Consider the following 18822-nt stretch of genomic DNA (forward strand, 5'->3'; position numbering starts at 1 on the left):
AGCTGCCTGAAGCCTAATATTTGTGGGAACCATCAGAGTGAGTGAGCTGACAGATGATCTGAGACACGCGGCCGCTCGGCTGGACAGACGGACGGACGGATGGACGGACGGACGTCTTCACTTCTTCATTCATCCGTTGAACTGAGATTCAGAGTCAGGATCTGAATCATAATTCTTGATTGTCATGATACAGCAATACAACAAAATTGTGGATTATCCCAATTAGTGAAAAATGTTGTAGAAAAATAAGTCAATGATAATTTTAAAGCAAGGATATACACAATATACACATAGCAGCTATGTATTTAGTTGTGTAATGCACAGTTCAAAATGTAAAAAGTGAGACATCACCGTGAGCCCAGAGGTCAGAGGTCAGAGGCTGCAGGAGGAGAGCAGGTGTAAGGAAGCAGCAGCAGCAGCAGCAGCAGCAGCAGCAGCAGCAGCCAATAGAAATGCAACTCACGTCAGTCTGAAGTCCTGTCGGCAGAAGAAAAAATGAAAGGACACGCAGGAGTTGAGTTCCGCCCACCGCCACCTCCTGCACCAATAGGAAGGCTAATGTTGCTACTGACAAGTTCCACTAGAGTGGAAGGAATGTGATTGGTCCATTGTAAATCTCTGACCTGTCTCACTTTTTCATCTCCGCCTGGCAGTTTGTGCCATTATTCACACATTAATGACACTGTAGTAAATGCCTGTGTGTGTGTGTGTGTGTGTGTGTGTGTGTGTGTGTGTGTGTGTGTGTATATATGTGTGTATATGTGTGTATGTGTGTAACGTTACACCCAAGGGTTAAACTGATGGCTACAAACAGCTGTTGCTGCCATGACAACAAGGGTGGGGTTAACCCTGAGAATACAACACGTACATACACGCGCGCACGCACGCACACACGTCAATCTTCTTCTACAGCTGGTTGAGGAATTATCAGCAAAACTTCTTCTTCTTCTTCTTCTTCTTCTTCTTCTTCTTCTTCACCTGCAGCAGATTCACAGCCTCTCTCTCAAAAACCTCCTGCAGACTTTCTATCCACAACTGAATGTACAGAACCTGAATAATGTTGTTGCTTAATTTTTTTTTTAAAGTTTCTTGTTTTGTGTTTTGTTGTTTCATGAAATCTTTCCATTAATGTTGTTAATCCCTTGTTCTACTAAAATATTCTCTCCTGTAAAGTGACCTGGTTAGAACTGAAGGGCGAAGAAGAAGAGGACTATGATGATGATGATGATGATGATGATGATGATGATGGTGGTGGTGGTGGTGATGATGATGATGATGATGATTAAGATGGTGGTGGTGGTGGTGGTGGTGATGATGATGATGATGATTAAGATGGTGGTGGTGGTGGTGGTGGTGGTGGTGGTGATGATGATGATGATGATTAAGATGGTGGTGGTGGTGGTGGTGATGATGATGATGATGACGATGATGATGATGATGCTCATGATGGTGATGATGATGACGATGATGATGATGGTGGTGGTGATGATGATGATAATTATGATGGTGATGATGATGATGATGATGATGATGATGATGATGATGATCTCTTTAGGTGGCTGCTGGTCAACAACAGAAGTTGTTTCCAGCTACAGGATGAAAGAATGGCAGATTTGCTGCCCCCTGTTGGTCCGCACCTCCTCAGACCCTTCACACCTGCATCACTGGAGGAAGTACTGCGCCGCCATGAGGTCAAAGGGAAGACTGAAACAAAGAAGCAAACTGAGGTTTGGCAACTAACAGTCAAGACATCAGTGACTCTATCACTGTACATAATAAACTGGTCAGCAGTCGTCCAATTGGCTGTTTTTCTGACCAGTCAGGCCAGCAGGAAGGCCCCCGGCCAGCCAGCGACCTGGAGGCTGGGAAGGCCCTCCCCTTCATCTACGGAGACCCGTCCCCCAAGCTACTTAACACCCCATTGGAGGAGCTGGATCCCTTCTACCAATCACAGAAGGTCTGTCTTGTTGACCTGTCTCACTGACAGGTTGGTGAGACACTTTTTTTTTGATCCCCCATGACTTTCTCCATCCCACAGACTTTCATCGTCCTCAGCAAAGGAAAGGTAATCTACCGCTTCAATGCCGAGCCCGCCTGCTACCTGCTGAGTCCCTTCAACCCTGTCAGGACGTGGGCCATCAAGATCCTCATTCATTCATATCCTTCACGTTGTCTCCACCGCCGTTGTCTCCTCCTCCCACTGTTGTTGTTGGAAAATTCCACAAGTCTCTGTCTGTTTTTTTTCCCTTAACACAAAAACTTTATTTAGCTTCTTCATCATGGTGACCATCTTGACCAACTGTGTCTTCATGACCATGAGCGACCCGCCCGCGTGGAGCAAGATTGTCGAGTGCGTCAACAGTCGCACAACAAACAACACAAAAAAACAACAAATAACAAACGCTTCCTGGCCAGAACATGTGACTGGCCACAACTGCTGCTGCTGCTGGCCATAGCCCAGGATTAACTCTAACCCAGGATTAAACCTAACGCAGGATTGACTCTAAACCTTTGACAGCAAAGGAAACAGAAACATTAGATCTTTCATCTCTCACTCATCAGATACGTGTTCACGTTCATCTACACATTTGAAGCAGCCATCAAAGTGGCATCCAGAGGATTCTGTCGTGGAGGTTTCACCTTCCTCAAAGACCCTTGGAACTGGCTCGACTTCATGGTCATCAGCATGGCGTAAGAATAAAATCGCACCTAACTAGTGAGGACAAAGATGATGCTTCCCAGTATAACCTAGATGAATTATCTGCTGTTTCCAGGTACCTGACAGAGTTTGTCGACTTGGGAAATGTGTCTGTGTTGAGAACCTTCAGAGTACTACGAGCTCTCAAGACCATCACTGTGATTCCAGGTTGTCAACTCTCCTCTTTAGATGTGGGATGCGCGTAAACCCCGACTTCAAAAATGGCGTGGTGGGGCTTTGTGTCTTTGAGTGGCGACGACTCACCATGTGTGTCTGTGATTGGTTGACAGGGCTGAAGACCATCGTTGGAGCTCTCATCCAGTCTGTCAAGAAGCTGGCTGATGTCATGATTTTGACAGTGTTCTGCCTCAGCGTCTTTGCCCTGATTGGTCTGCAGCTCTTCATGGGAAACCTGCGTCAGAAATGTGTCATAACGCCACCACTTGCTAACCAAACATTTGCTAACCAAACATTTGCTAGCGATTATGATGGCAACATCACCGATGGAAACTCAACTGGGTTCAGCTACACTGAGCACATCAACAACCCAGGTACGAGTTAAGGTTAGAGACAATGTATGACTTGACCTGTTATGGGTGAGGGACATGGCACAACTTGATCTGGTTAGGATGAGGGACACAGTACGACTTGACATGGTTGGTGTTAGGGACATAGTACGACTTGACCTGGTTCCAAGTGATGTCAGTGTGACAGTTACACGCATGCTCTTGTGTTTCTCTGACAGGAAACTACTACTACCTGCCTGGGCAGCAGGACCCCCTGCTATGTGGCAACAGCTCAGATGCTGGGTATGGTCATGTGACTTCAGTAGAAGCGTGTCTCAGGTGGACAATGGTGGTGCTGAAGATGACGCTGATGATGATGATGTTGGCGGTGGTGGTGGTGGTGTGTTCAGGGTCTGTCCAGAGGGCTTTATCTGTCTCAAGGTCGGAAGTAACCCAAACTACGGCTACACCAGCTACGACTCCTTCGGCTGGGCTTTCCTGGCTCTTTTTCGCCTAATGACTCAGGACTTCTGGGAGAACCTCTTTCAGCTGGTCAGCGTCTTCAAACAGGATTAACTCTAACCCAGGATAAACTCTAACCCAAGGTCAGGCCTAACCAGGATCGACACTAACCAAGGTCAAATCTAACTAAGGTCAAATCTAACCAGGATTAACTCTAACCCAGGATTAACTTTAACCTAGGATTAGCTCTAACTGAGAGTCAACTCTAACCCAGGATTAACTTTAATTCAGGATCAACCTTAGCCCACAATTAACTCACCCAGGATTGCCCTTATCCTCCAGTCTGCCTGTCTGCCTACCTGTCTGTCTCTCTGAATCTCCCACCTGTCTGCAGACGCTGCGGGCTGCAGGTAAGACCTACATGATCTTTTTCGTGGTGGTCATCTTCCTGGGCTCCTTCTACCTCATCAACCTCATCCTGGCCGTGGTGGCCATGGCCTACGCCGAGCAGAATGAGGCCACCGTGGCCGAGGCCAAGCAGAAGGAGGAGGAATACGCTCAGGTCCTGGAGGCACTGAAGAAGCGAGAGGAGGAGGTTCCAGCAAAATCCAACTCACACACACACATATAATGTTTCTGGTCTGATTGGATATGCTCCAATAATAGCATGTTTGTTTATTGCACAGCAGGAGGCCTGCAGGGCGGCACTCTTGGACCACCAAGGATCATCAGACATCAATGTCCAGGAACAAGAACGCACAGCCATTGATGGTACACACACACAGACACACAAACACAGGAGGTGGAAAGAGAAATACAAGGAATGGGGGAGGAGGAGGATGAGCAGCAGGAGCCTGTAAACCAGCTGCCTCCAGACCTCTGACAGTCCCTGTCGTCTCCAGACCTGGAGGAGGACCAGAGGTCTTGTCCTCGCTGCTGGTTTTCCTTGGCCACCGTCCTCCTGCAGTGGAATTGCTGTGGCTGCTGGCGGCGAGTCAAACGCCTTCTCCTGGCCATCGTCACAGATCCCTTGGTCGACCTCGGCATCACCCTCTGCATCGTCCTCAACACCGTCTTCATGGCCATGGACCACTACCCCATGGGGCCAGACTTTGAGAGCCTCCTGAACGTCGGGAATCTGGTGACCACCCATCAAGAGTGTCTTTGTTTTTACCCCAGAAAACGTCCAAGAGAGTCAAACATGTCCTGACCTTCTCCTGACCCCTGACCTTTGAACTCTTCCAGGTTTTCACTGGCATCTTCACAGCAGAGATGGTGCTGAAACTGATGGCCATGGACCCGTACTACTACTTCCAGGTGGGACCAAAACACCCCCAGACTAGGAGATCCATAGTAATAGCAGTAGTAGTAGCAGCAGTAGCAGTAGTAGTAGCCGTAGTAGCAGTAGTAATAGCAGTAATAGTGGATGCTGTGATGGTCACAGATAGCCCTGAAACTTGTGGCCATGAACCCATACTACTACATCCTGGTCTGACCAAAACACCTTCAGACGTAGTAGCAGGAGTAGTAGTGGCAGTAGTAGCAGTAGTAGTGGTAGTAGTAGTAGTAGTTGTTGTAGTAGTAGTAGTAGTAGTAGTAGTGGTGGTAGTGGTAGTAGCAGTAGTAATAGCAGTAATAAAAGTTGCAGAAGCAGTAATAGCAGTAGTAGGAGTAGTTCTAGTAGTAGTAGTAGTAGCATCAGTAGTAGTAGCAGCAGTCATAGTAGACATAGTAGTAGTAGTATTAGTAGTAGGAGTAGTAGTAGTAGCAGCAGCAGTAGTAGTAGTAGATGATGTGATAGTCAGAGATGGTCATGAAACTGGTGGCCATGGACCACTACTACTACTTCTAGGTTGGACCAAAACACATCCAAACTACTGCTAGTAGTCAAGTCCACCTCCTCTTCCTGCTCATTCTCCTCCTCCCTCTCGTCCTCCTCCTCTTCCTCCTGCTCCTCCGTCCCGTCCTCCTGTTTCTCCTCCTACTCCTGCTCATCCTCCTCATCTGTTGCCGTGTGTGTCCTCAGGTTGGTTGGAACATCTTTGACAGCCTCATCGTCACCATGAGTCTGGTGGAACTCGGTCTGGCCAACGTTCAGGGCCTGTCGGTGCTTCGCTCCTTCAGACTGGTTAGTGCCACCACCAACACCTGTCTGTCTGACCCCCACCAGTCTACCATTGAACAAGAACAGATAAATATATAAATATTGATTGATTGATTGATTGATTGATTGATTGATAATCGTGTATGTTGCTTAACCTGTGTGTCTTGTGACCTTTATGTGACCTCTGTGTTTCTGCTTGATGAACATTGATTCACGATGGATATGAACCCCCCCAAAAATACAATTGATTTCCTCTGCTTCTTGTTTTTCTTTGCTTTCAGATGCGAGTCTTCAAGCTGGCCAAGTCCTGGCCAACCCTCAACAATCTGATCAAGATCATTGGGAACTCCGTGGGTGCCCTGGGGAACCTGACCCTGGTCCTGGCCATCATTGTCTTCATCTTCGCCGTGGTGGGCATGCAGCTCTTTGGCCAGAGCTATGAGGAGTGCGTCTGTCGCATCGCCGATGACTGCCAGCTGCCCCGCTGGCACATGAACGACTTCTTCCACGCCTTCCTCATCATCTTCAGGATCCTGTGCGGGGAGTGGATCGAGACCATGTGGGACTGCATGGAGGTCTCGGGTCAGACCATGTGTCTGATCCTCTTCATGATGGTCCTTGTCATCGGGAACTTGGTGGTGAGTGAGTGAGTCAGTGAGTCAGTGAGTGACCCTGAAAAAGGTCTCTGACCTTCAGTTGACATTGGGAGGCCACTACTTCTAAAGTTGTTCAATCTGCTCGCTTTGTGGTGCCATCTGCTCTTTTATTTGTGTGGCGCTAAATTACGTCAAAAGGCATCTTGATGCGCTTTGTAAAATAAGGAGAAAAACCAACCGACCCTCCAGAGCAGCAGGGGGCGACAGTGACTAAGAAAACAACAATATATAAATCTAAATATGTGTATGTATATAAATAAATGTTATTGTATAATTGTACCTCAAATTAGTTAATATTTATATACATATATTATGTGTATTATTATTATTATTATATATTTTTTTCACCTCTTTTGTAATTTACCCCCATTTTTTAATTGCCCCATCTTTATTTGCTTTATTAATTACTATTTTCAATTTTCTCTGTCTGATAATTATAGTATTTATTATCATGTACAACTGCGATGAACTGGCGACTTGTCCAGGGTGTCACCCTGCCTTCGCCCTAAGACAGCTGGGATAGGCTCCAGCAGACCCCCGTGACCCTGAATAGGAATAAGCGGGTATAGAAGATGAATGAATGAATGAATGTATTATTATGTACAAAACTATAAAAACTTTCAACTGCTATATTTAGAACTGACTACACGCACACACGCACACACACACACACACACATGTTGTTTGTTATTCACGGTCTGTTAATGACACTGTATTGTCCTATTGCACAGTTAAAAAAAATAACAAAAGAATAACACAACAATGTGCATGAGCAGTGTACAGTGTAGTTTCTTAATTTCTTTCTCTCTGAAATTGATCTTCTGCTTCCAGGTCCTCAATCTGTTCCTGGCCTTGTTGCTGAGCTCCTTTAGTGGAGTCAATCTCGCAGGTCCGGAGGAGGAAGGAGAGAACAACTTGCAAGTTGCCTTGAACAGGATCTACCTTGCGGTGGCCTGGGTCAGGTCAAAGGTTGTCCAGTGTGTCTGCGGTCACAAGGGGGCGACGACAACGACGGAGCAAATCGACAACGATGCTGCTGCTGCTGCTGCTGGTGTGTCTGAAAGTGAGTCGTGAGTCGTGAGTGAAATGGACTTGTCATGAGTCGTTTGAAATTGACGAGTCATTTGAAATGGATGAGTCGTGAGTTGTTTGAAATGAACGAGGCATGAGTCATTTGAAATGAACAAGTTATGAGCCATGAGTCATTTGAAATTTAATATTTGTGAGTCATTTGAAATGAGTTGAGAGTAATTTTATTCATTTTTGATGTTTGTGGCCGATGTCGTTCAGCAGTCACTGCTGTTGCTGTGGACGACGACGACGATGACATGGGGACCAAGGCTCATTTGCCCCCCGTTACCTCAGAACAGTCGGTGGAGCTGAGAAGCAGCTACCACGAGGTCAGCTCCCTGAAAGTTCCCATCGCTGAGGCCGAGGCCGAGGCCGAGTCCGAGGCCGAGTCCGAGTCCGAGTCCGAGTCCGATTCTGACCACCTGGGCGATGAAGGAACGAGTGACGAGGAAAAGAACTTTGAGGTAAGTAATTTTTTTTTTACAACCGACCCAAATGTGACTGACTGACTTCAGACTCTGAATCTGAATCAAGTGGAGACAAGTCAAGGACATTGAAGAGAATGTGATATCTTCTTTTTGATTCCACATTAGGAAGATTTGCGTCATTACCGCAGCACATAAAGTGCAAAGAGAAGAAGGAAAAATGCTAAGAATTTAAAAGAAATAATCTAAAATATTTAGTCAAAAAATATTTGAGTCAAAAAGGAAAACAAATATTTACATCTGTATGGAATATTTACAATGTTTATGCTGCTTTTCACACGTTGAAATGATGCACCAAAGTGTTTCAAATAGCAACAAGTAATTTAACAGCTGTTATAAATATAACAGTTGTTATATATACAATGTTATGACATTCACTGTCATAACATTGACTATAAAAAAATAACACTGAAATTTTAAAGTGCACTGAAGAAAAAAAGCAAGATTGAACAGTCAAGGGAAAGGGAAGATTTGCAAGCAAAATAAACAATATTTACAATTATCTGAAAAGACTCGAGTTGGAAAAATGTGTTTTCTGTCAGGCTGACGAGTCGTCGACATGCAGCACGGTGCAGAAAATCCCTGAAGCTCCGGACGACAGCGAGGAAGAGGAGGGCGACTTGGACACACCAGCAGAGTGCTGCAGTGAAAGTACACACACACACACACACACACACACACACACACACACACACACACACACACACACACACACATAAACGTATTTGATGTTCACAGTTTTCACCTCCCTGAGTTTGTAACGTCACCTGACTGACGATCTGCTGCTGCTGCTGCTACTGCTATTATTACCTCTAACTTGTGTTGTTGTTGTTGTTGTTGTTGTTGTCTGTATATCAGAGTTTTACCAGCGATGTCCCTTCCTGGAAATAGACATGTCCGATGGAAAAAGGAAGGTCTGGTCTAACGTGAGACGAACCTGCTTCTCCATTGTGGAACACAACTATTTTGAGACCTTCATTATCTTCATGATCCTGCTGAGCAGCGGCGCTCTGGTAAACCAACAAAACAAACCAAAAAAAACCCAAAACATCCAGTTCAGTTGTATTTTCTCAACTGCATAATTTTTTAACCAAGTTCTCAGTGTTTTCTTTGTGCGCTGTCGCTCTGATTAGATGTTAATTTGTCATTATTAGGGGACATCGAAGCTCAGCTTCCCCTATAATGTCAAAAGACAAGAAATAGATGGGCAAATATGTTCAGTTGCGTTTAAATGTCAAAATGAGATATTGCATTACAGCTACTACTACTACTACAACTACTTCTACTACCACTACTGCCACTACTACTACAACTACTACTGCAACTACTGCTACTACAACTACTACTGCCACTGCTACCATGTCTCACTACTACGACTACTACTACTACTACTACTACTACATCTACTACGACTGCTACTACTACTGCTACTACTGCCACTGCTACCATGTCCCACTACTACAACTACTGCTGCAACTACTGCTGCAACTACTGCTACTACAACTACAACTACTGCTACTGCCACTACTTCTACTACTACTGCTACTGCTACTGCCACTACTACCACTGCTACTACTACTACTACTACTACTACAACATCTACTACTACAGCTACTACTACTGCTACTACTGCCACTGCTACCATGTCCCACTACTACGACTACTACTACTGCTGCTGCTCCTACTGCTACTACCACTACCACTACTTCTATTACGACTACTACTACGACTACTGCTACTGCTGCTGCTCCTACTGCTACTGCCACTACTACTACTTCTATTACGACTACTACTACTGTTACTGCCACTTCTACTACTACTGCTACTACTACGACTGGCATCTGCAGCACTGACTCAGCAAAAGGGATATGCTGGAGCAAACTCCTGACAAACCGTTTGTTTGTATATGTGGCGCCCCCCACAGGCGTTCGAGGATGTGTACATGGAGCAGCGTCGCGTGATCAAGACAGTGCTGGAGTTTGCTGACCAGATCTTCACGTTTGTCTTCGTGCTGGAGATGCTGCTCAAGTGGTTGGCCTTTGGCTTCCGCTCCTACTTCAGCAGCGCCTGGTGCTGGCTGGACTTCCTCATCGTGGACGTAAGACAAACTCTCACATACTCAAAGATTACTTTTTAATTGTTGCACATCACATTGACATAGCAGTGAAACGTTGGCGTGGCAGAAGCCCACGTGATGGAGCATTACGAGGCGTAAAGAAAGTATTGTGATGGGAAGAAGTGATTTTTGAAATATGATGCAGTATAATATAGTAATAATATATGAATCTACTTTAGCCATTCCAGTCGTCCACAGACAAGTGGAACCCATCGAGGGTGGTCTGCAGAGAGGACATGAAGTCACAGCCATTCTCCCCTCTGTGTCCTCCAGGTGTCACTGGTGTCCCTGACAGCCAACATCCTGGGATACTCTGAGCTGGGGGCCATCAAGTCTCTGCGGACCCTGAGGGCTCTGAGGCCCCTGAGGGCCCTGTCTCGCTTCGAGGGCATGAGGGTGAGAGGCAGCAGCAGCAGCAGCAGCAGCAGCCAGCAGTAGCACCAGGCGCCTCCCGGCGGTGCTGCTCCGGTGCTCGAGCACCTTGAGTGAGAAGGTGGCGCTCCGACCCCACCGGCCAATCGGCAGCGTCCTCCATGAACGCGTGTTCAATGAACAATCATTCATTGAACTCGTTCACATTTCAGGGTCAACGTGTAGTGAATCAGAATCAGAATCACAATCTACTACTACTATTACTACTTCTACTACCGTTACTTCTACTACTTCTACTACTACAACTACTACTACTACTACTGCCCCTACCACTGCTAATAGTGCTGCTACTCCTAGGCTACTTGTACTCCTACTACTCCTACTACCCTGCTACTATTTCTACTACTACTACTGCTACTGCCACCACTAGTACTGCTACTACTACTAATACTGCTAATGCCACTACGACTACTGCTACTACAAGCTTTCAATTAATTTTATCTATGGTCTGTGTTATCTCTATGAACTGAGCTAGTTGATTTTATATTTTGTGAACTGACCTTTGAACTATTTTGTGTGGAACATGAACTTTCCCATCTCTGCCAATCGGGGCAGCCGATCAAAAAAAAGGAAAAAAAAAAAAAAAGAGTGACAGAGTTGACTTTGATTGGTTTGTTTGATTTGAGCCGATGCTGCCCCCTGGCTGTAGGTGGTGGTAAACGCCCTGGTCGGTGCCATCCCCTCCATCTTCAACGTGCTACTGGTCTGCCTCATCTTCTGGCTCATCTTCAGCATCATGGGCGTCAACCTGTTTGCCGGCAAGTTCTACTACTGTCTCAACAAGACGTCCGGGGAGCCCTTTGACCCCGAGGTGGTGGACAACAGGACTCAGTGTTTGGCCCTGGCCGAGGCCAGTGGCCAGGGCGAGGTCCGCTGGAAGAACATCAAGGTCAACTTTGACAACGTGGGAATGGGCTACCTGTCGCTGCTGCAGGTGGTGAGTGACGTTGGCCATGACCTTGGCTGAGACAAAAATCAATACCAACAAACATGGACTGTGCATTTAGCAGCAATATATGCATGTAGCAGCGATGTATAGGTACAATCAATAACTCTGTATTGAATGTTTTATTTATTTATTTATTCATTTATTTTACAAATTTAGGTGTGTATTGTACAGTGTAAAATGAATTGAACACTTATTGCACAGACGGAATTCAGGAAAGTATACAAGAATCTTTTCAAAAACTATACTACGCAGAGAGTAATTATGCTTGATGTTAAACCTGAGGTCATTACTGTCCATTATTATTGGTCACTAAATCTGTGGGATGAACCAAGGTGCTGCTGCTGCTGTTCCGTCTCTTTCAGGCCACTTTCAAGGGCTGGATGGACATCATGTACGCGGCGGTGGACTCCAGAGATGTAGGACCTCCCTCTTCATCACCTTTGTGTGGACCGATGATGTCACTGACCCTCTGTGATGATGTCACTGCTGTTGTGGTGCAGGTGGATTCCCAGCCGGCATATGAATCCAACCTATACATGTATCTCTACTTTGTCTGCTTCATCATCTTCGGCTCCTTCTTCACCCTAAACCTCTTCATCGGCGTCATCATCGACAACTTCAACAGGCAGAAGTCCAAGATACGTTTCCCCTTCGCCACTGCCGGCCAGCTTGCTTTGTTTCGCCTTGGGGCTTGACTGTGATTGTTATCATTGATGGTTGTCGCATTTGTCTTCACTTAGGAGGAAAAGACATTTTTATGACAGAGGAGCAGAAGAAATATTACAACGCCATGAAGAAACTGGGCTCCAAGAAACCTCAGAAACCCATTCCGAGGCCTGAGGTCAGTAGAACTTGCTTCTGTTCAGGGAACCCCAATTGGTCACACTATCAGAAAGCCGTGGACTTGGGTCCACCAGTCAGGACCTGAGGAACTGGGTCCCATTGGCAGGTTCCCTTGGTCAGGACCTGTGGACTTCGGTCCACGGCTTCCTGCCCAGTCGATTTGGGTCCACAGGTCCTGACCAGTGGACCGTGACCGGTAGACCAGGGTCCACAGCTTCCTGACCAGTGTAACCAATGAACCCGGGCCCACTGGTAAGGACCTGTTGACCTCAGTCCACTGGGCTGGTCAAGACCTGTGCTGCTGGTGTTTCAAAGAGAAGAAGCTCATTTTTCGGCCTCAACATAAAATTTGTCCATTTATTTGTATTAATTTTTTTAGGTCCATTGTCTACCTTTGTGTGCAGCTTGCTAGCTGCCTTGTTAGCCTGTTGCCCATCTAGCCTGCACTATCACATCTCATTTTTACACAATGAAATTTAAACACAACTGTACGTTGTTGACCATTTATTTATTGTTTTTTTTTTTACATTTCAGGGGAAGCTAAGCTTCCCTTACAGTCTTAGGGAAATGTGCCCTTGTCCTTACCCATCCCCACCTGCCCTAACCCGTCGTGTCCCTGCAGAACAAGTTCCAGGCTCTGGTCTTTGACCTGGTGGGTCAGCAGGTCTTTGACGTGTTCATCATGGTGCTGATCTGCCTCAACATGATCACCATGATGGTGGAGACAGACGAGCAGAGCCCGGAGAAGGAACTTGTCCTCTACTGGGTCAACGTGATCTTCATTGTCATCTTCACCGGCGAGTGCAGCCTGAAGTTGGTGGCACTGCGCCGCCACTACTTCTCTGTGGGCTGGAACGTCTTTGACTTTGTGGTGGTCATCTTGTCCATCGTGGGTGCGTCCTCCACCTTGTCCTCGCTGTTTTCGTTGTCGTCAACACTCTTCTTACACCCCTTTTCCACCAAAACCAACCATGTGTTAAATTGGCAGAGGAGCCGCGTCATCGTGACATGTAACTATGTAAACACTCGGGAAAGGGTAGGGGGTTATACGGTTAGGATTAGAATTGGGGGTTAGGGTTAGGATTAGGGTTGGGGGCTAGGGTTAGGAATAGAGGTTAGGGGGTTAGGGTTAGTTTTAGGGGATTCTGATGTTCTCACCAGTCTGATGTTTTTACAGGCCTCCTGCTGGCCGACATCATCGAGAAGTACTTTGTCTCTCCCACCTTGTTCCGCGTCATCCGATTGGCCCGCATCGGCCGAGTCCTCCGCCTCATCCGTGGGGCCAAGGGCATCCGCACGCTGCTCTTCGCCCTAATGATGTCACTCCCTGCCCTCTTCAACATCGGCCTGCTCCTCTTCCTCATCATGTTCATCTTCTCCATCTTCGGCATGTCCAATTTTGCCTACGTGAAGACGGAGGGCATGATAGACGACATGTTCAACTTCCAGACCTTCGGCAACAGCATGATGTGCTTGTTCATGGTCACCACCTCAGCCGGCTGGGACGGCCTGCTTAGCCCCATCCTGAACTCCCCCCCAGACTGTGACCCCGAGGCCGAGAATCCGGGCACCTTGGTGCGGGGCAACTGCGGCAACGCGGCCGTGGGCATTGTGTTTTTCTCCACCTACATCATCATGTCCTTCCTAGTGGTGGTCAACATGTACATCGCCATCATCCTGGAGAACTTCAATGTGGCCACGGAGGAGAGTGCCGACCCGCTGTGCGAGGATGACTTTGAGATGTTCTACGAAACCTGGGAGAAGTTCGACCCGGACGCCTCCCAGTTCATCCAGTACAGGTGACACTTCCCAATGTACACAGTACAGGTGGTAATTTCCAGTTTACAGAGTACAGGTGACGCTTCCCAGTTTTTATAGTACAGGTGACACTTCCCAGTTTATACAGTACTGGTGACGCTTTCCAGTTCATTCAGTACACGTGATGTTTCCAAGTTGATCCAGTACAGGTCACGCTTCCGAGTTCTTTCAGTACAGGTGATGCTTCCCATTTTATACAGTGCAGGTGATGATTCCCAGTTTATACAGTGCAGGTGATGATTCCCAGTTTATACAGTGCAATTGACGATTACCACTTTATAGAGCACAGGTGATTCCTAGTTTATAGAGCGCAGGTAATTCCTAGTTTATACAATGCAGGTGATGATTCCCTGTTTATGCACTGCGGGTGATTCCCACCTTCAGGAGCTTCTAACTGGGGTTCCTTCTTCTAACTGGCTTCCTTCGCTGATCCCACGTCTTGTTTTTCTGCAGCAAGCTGTCTGATTTTTGTGACACTCTGAAGGATCCTCTAAGGATCCCAAAGCCAAACACCTTCAAACTCATCCAGATGGACCTTCCGCTTGTCCCCGGAGACAGGATCCACTGTCTGGACATTCTGCTGGCGCTCACTGCACAGGTACGAGCAGATTGTCACAAAACACTTTGTGACAGTCAGCTGTGACAGCTGCTCTGTGTTCGGTGATGGTCGTCCAGTTTTCCCTAACGTGGAATCAATGAACCCCAACTTGACCATTTCCTCAGTGCCTTCGTCCCCCAGCTGCAACAAAGCACTACAATCAACCAACCCCAGGGTAAAACAGTACCCATTTTTATACATTTCTGGGGTTGGAACAAAAATGGAGCATGTGCCATATTTAAATATGCACAACATTATGCAGTTACAAATACAGTGGGCACACAATTCAGTGCCCACAACACAGCTGGTTCAAATGTCGCATCAATTTGTCATAACTACTTATTTTTACTGTGCGAAAATCACAGCCAAAGGCGTCTCGAAGCTCTTTGCACATTCAGGAGAAAACCAACTGACCCTCCAGAGCAGCAGGGGGCGACAGTGGCCAGGAAAAAAAAATCCTGAAGGAAGTTGCAGGGTGAACAACCAAATACTTACAGAGTTCTCATAATTCAGACATAAATATGTTTATCAATAAATCATTCATACGGGAACATGTTATTGTATAATGAGACCTTGAATTATCATAAAACGTATTCTAATAGTACTGAAAGATTTAATTGTTTATTTGATACAGTTTTACGTCGACTAACTGACAGAGGAAGCTCTGCTCCGAAACATCTCTCCATCATCACAATATGATCACTTCAACAACAACACAGCAAGTTGTCAGATTGTGCACTTGTGGTCATGTGGTTGCAGGTTTTGGGCGACTCAGGAGAGATGGACGCTCTGAAAGCCAGCATGGAGGAGAAGTTCATGGCCAACAATCCCTCCAAGGTCACCTGATTAATTTTCTTTCCCCCAATCACAAATCTTTATTAAAGTGTTGACAGTTTGTGCATGTCAGAACACATTATACCAACATGACATATTTCAAGTCTTGACATGAAAAAAATGGAAAAAAATAATAACAGAGAACAAGGTAAGAAAATAAATAAATAATAATTATACATATATATATATATATATATATATATATATATATATATATATACATATAAGGCACTGTTTTCTACTGAAGTCTATTGATGACGAGTCAGTCAGGAATTGCAGGGCATTATCACTTTTCTTATTATGTGTTAGATTTAATATACTGTATTTGTCTACAACTTATTATTATATTAATATTGGGAAGCTTGGGAGGGATTTGGAGAATCTTGTTTTGTCTAAATTAGATTTTCCAATTAGTATTCACATACTTTTATTTAAGTATGGTAAGTATAGTATGTGAATAATTTAATTTAACCTTTGGTTAAATAAACCAAAAATAAAATTTCTTGGAGGCTGATTGAGCGTTCTCTTTTTGGCTTCACACTCAATGACTCAGTGACTCGTTCCTTCAGTCCAGAAACACACACACACACACACACACACACACACACACACACACACACACACACACACACAAAAATGTTGTTTTCTTTGATTCCTTGCAGGTGTCCTATGAGCCAATCAGCAGCACCCTGCGCAGGAAACAGGAAGAGGTGGCAGCGATGGTCATCCAAAGAGCCTACAGGAAGCACCTCCTACAGCGGACACTCAAACTGGCCTCCCAAAAGTACCGGGAGAGGGTCCGCGGGGACCGGAAGGCCCAGGGGGACCCATCCTCCGAGGAGCCGGACGGATCCCTGCGCCGACGGATCAGCCTGCTGTACGGGAACGGCCTGCGGGGGGAGCAGGTGGAGCTTCAGAACGAGGTGATCCTGCACGCTGCACCTCCTCCTCCTCCTCTGTGCGCAAGTGTGGTGGGCGTGGCCAATCTGAGGGAGTCGATCGTCTGAGGACCAACGGACGTCCTCTCACCTTCAGCCCCTGTCTGTCTTTTTGCCTTCTGGAAAAGACTCAACTCGCTTTTTTTTTTTTTTTGCTTCAGAGTCACAGCCAGTGTTGATAGTCTACATAAGGGCGTCACCAACAGATGGCGCTAGTGTTGTAGAACTCGAGATCGGTCTTAAGAGCAAGACCGATCTCGAGACCACTTTGAAAGGGTCTCGGCCTCGTCTCAGACTCAGAGGCATTTTTACTCGATCTCGTCTCGGGATTTTTGATTGATTGATTTTTTTTTTTTCAAGACTGGTCGAGACTCAGCCAGCACTGCAATGACAGACAATAACAGAAAAGAAAGCTTTTGTTTCACCTCCTCATCCCTTGGAGAACTTTGAGGTCTTTTACAACCACCAAGAGTGAGATCGATGAGTGCATTTTTCGCATTGAGCTGAGATATTAAAGGTTTCTTCGCATTTTGTTCATGCTTGGCAAGTCATACTTTTCAATGAAATCATAATTAGGGACTGAGCCCCAGCAATAAGACCAGGGGTTCATTTCACAGCAGGTTCAACAAACTCTGAGTCTGACCCTGAACTCTGAGTGAATTTACTCTCAGATTGGAGACTCTTGAGTTTTTGCTTCCAGAACAGCTGATTTGAGTTAGTTTTATCAACTGAGAGTAGGTTCACCTGGAGTTAAGCGTGTGCACCACAGATCTAAAAAGACAGCGTCAATGGAGCCCAGATTTGACCAGTCACCATGGACATGGGGAAGAGTCAGGCAGTGTGCTTCACCTCAGTAGAATTAGACATCTTAATGCGCTCATGCCACAAGTTTGAATGTGTGTTTAAAAAGAAGTGCAACACGGCTGCAGCAGGTCAGTGCGCAAATTAAAATTTAGTCTGTTGCAATCACAATAATATTAGAGGGGAAAACTGCTTGAATGGTGGATTATAAATGTATTTTATTTTGGTGACATCCTGCAGGTAAGAAGCGCACTTCCTAGCAGTTCAAGATGAAATATAGGCAACACCTTGGCATAATCTGGGGGTGAAATGCTATGTTAGCGATAAACGTCGCCACCTACTGTGCCCAATGGACATGATAAAATCCTACTGACTGATTTTTTTTTTATAACAATTGTTATTGTTGTCGTTATTGTCTTGTTGGTGTCTTATACGAAACGGCGACAATGTGCAGTTTATTGGACAAGTTTGGACAAGAGTATAAGCTCATTGTACTTTTGGTGGACTTATTAAAACTTTGTTGAGGAATCTCTTAAAATTGCCTTTTATTTGTAAGTTTTAACAGTGTCAGTGGCCTTAGTTATTGATTCTTTGATAATGATTTAAATGCTACGGAAACTGCGTTTTGCTGCATTTGGACTGAATATAAATTTATTTTTTCGATGCAAACTCACATTCGTTTCCATAGAGTTTGCGTTCAAAACTGTAATCTATGTAGCTACAGGCCATACCTTTGCGCAACTCATTCACAACAACTGCGTACTGGCTGCGTAGCTTGCGTAGACTCAGGATCGCTTGTTCTTTTCCGCTTTATTTATTTAATTCCTTTGGAAAAGCCATCCGTCCTGCACTTTGATTGTTGTGTAAAAATATGTTCAATTAAAAAATTCCAATCCAATTTAAACACTCATCTTTTTTCTATTGACTATTGGGAACAAAGCAGTTCAAACTATGTGAACCATATACTTTTTAGAAACCTTATTTTAAGTTATGATTTCCCACTACTGGCGAGTCACTGGCCTGTGATGGTCATGGCTCTGAGTACTGCGGTAGGCCTTATTTATTTTTCTAAAAGAGAGTTGGCAAAACTTGACAGAAGAGTAAAGACTTTTACAAAACTTCAAGACACAACTCTACTGCATAATAGGAGGGCAACAAAAACAACTGAGGATGACAAATGTGCCTTCATTGCAGCACAAACAAAACGGTACCTAACAAAATGGTTGTGCACAGAGGATTATTTTCCACCGGCAAGCGCTTCACCCTCAGCAAGAAACGCAGATACTGTTTTGTTAAACTGAATGATGGGATTTTTGTAGAAATTCCTAAGGTGATATCTTTTCCTTCCCCATGGGGCTGTACTCATAAAAAAGCTTCATGTTGATCACTACTTTCCTCACTTGAAGTCACAAGAATATAGGTATGTGTCACATCTAAGACGTGTAAGTGGAAGACTTCTTTCTCCAGTGTGACTAATTTCAGTTGGGGAATAATAGAGAATAAATGCATAG

The 18822-nt window shown here is 45.4% G+C and overlaps 1 protein-coding gene across 2 annotated transcripts in view; it reads left to right on the forward strand.

The window, feature by feature from the left end:
- The window catches only part of LOC142900058 (sodium channel protein type 4 subunit alpha B-like), a 21757-nt gene extending 3559 nt beyond the window's left edge, over positions 1–18198 (forward strand). The window contains exons 2-31 of one of the 2 annotated variants that reach the window (XM_076044081.1): positions 1556–1727; positions 1820–1957; positions 2039–2157; positions 2261–2350; positions 2563–2691; positions 2775–2866; positions 2989–3249; positions 3444–3507; positions 3615–3756; positions 4061–4261; positions 4353–4437; positions 4569–4807; positions 4912–4983; positions 5693–5794; positions 6052–6408; positions 7258–7477; positions 7717–7961; positions 8525–8633; positions 8841–8995; positions 9907–10080; positions 10372–10494; positions 11180–11467; positions 11842–11895; positions 11980–12121; positions 12220–12320; positions 12945–13215; positions 13500–14121; positions 14594–14738; positions 15498–15575; positions 16235–18198. In XM_076044081.1, coding sequence (XP_075900196.1) covers positions 1605–1727; positions 1820–1957; positions 2039–2157; positions 2261–2350; positions 2563–2691; positions 2775–2866; positions 2989–3249; positions 3444–3507; positions 3615–3756; positions 4061–4261; positions 4353–4437; positions 4569–4807; positions 4912–4983; positions 5693–5794; positions 6052–6408; positions 7258–7477; positions 7717–7961; positions 8525–8633; positions 8841–8995; positions 9907–10080; positions 10372–10494; positions 11180–11467; positions 11842–11895; positions 11980–12121; positions 12220–12320; positions 12945–13215; positions 13500–14121; positions 14594–14738; positions 15498–15575; positions 16235–16579 — 5286 coding nt within the window. In that variant the 5' untranslated portion in view covers positions 1556–1604 and the 3' untranslated portion in view covers positions 16580–18198. Of the gene's footprint in view, positions 1–1555; positions 1728–1819; positions 1958–2038; positions 2158–2243; positions 2351–2562; positions 2692–2774; positions 2867–2988; positions 3250–3443; positions 3508–3614; positions 3757–4060; positions 4262–4352; positions 4438–4568; positions 4808–4911; positions 4984–5692; positions 5795–6051; positions 6409–7257; positions 7478–7716; positions 7962–8524; positions 8634–8840; positions 8996–9906; positions 10081–10371; positions 10495–11179; positions 11468–11841; positions 11896–11979; positions 12122–12219; positions 12321–12944; positions 13216–13499; positions 14122–14593; positions 14739–15497; positions 15576–16234 lie in introns of those variants that run through there. The other variant, XM_076044080.1, reaches the window with a different exon arrangement.
- The last annotated feature ends 624 nt before the right edge of the window (positions 18199–18822 follow it).

The sequence above is a fragment of the Nelusetta ayraudi genome, unplaced genomic scaffold, assembly GCF_046127955.1.
Source record: "Nelusetta ayraudi isolate G7.1 ecotype Tasmania unplaced genomic scaffold, CSIRO-AGI_Nayr_v1 ptg000079l, whole genome shotgun sequence".
NCBI lineage: Eukaryota > Metazoa > Chordata > Actinopteri > Tetraodontiformes > Monacanthidae > Nelusetta > Nelusetta ayraudi.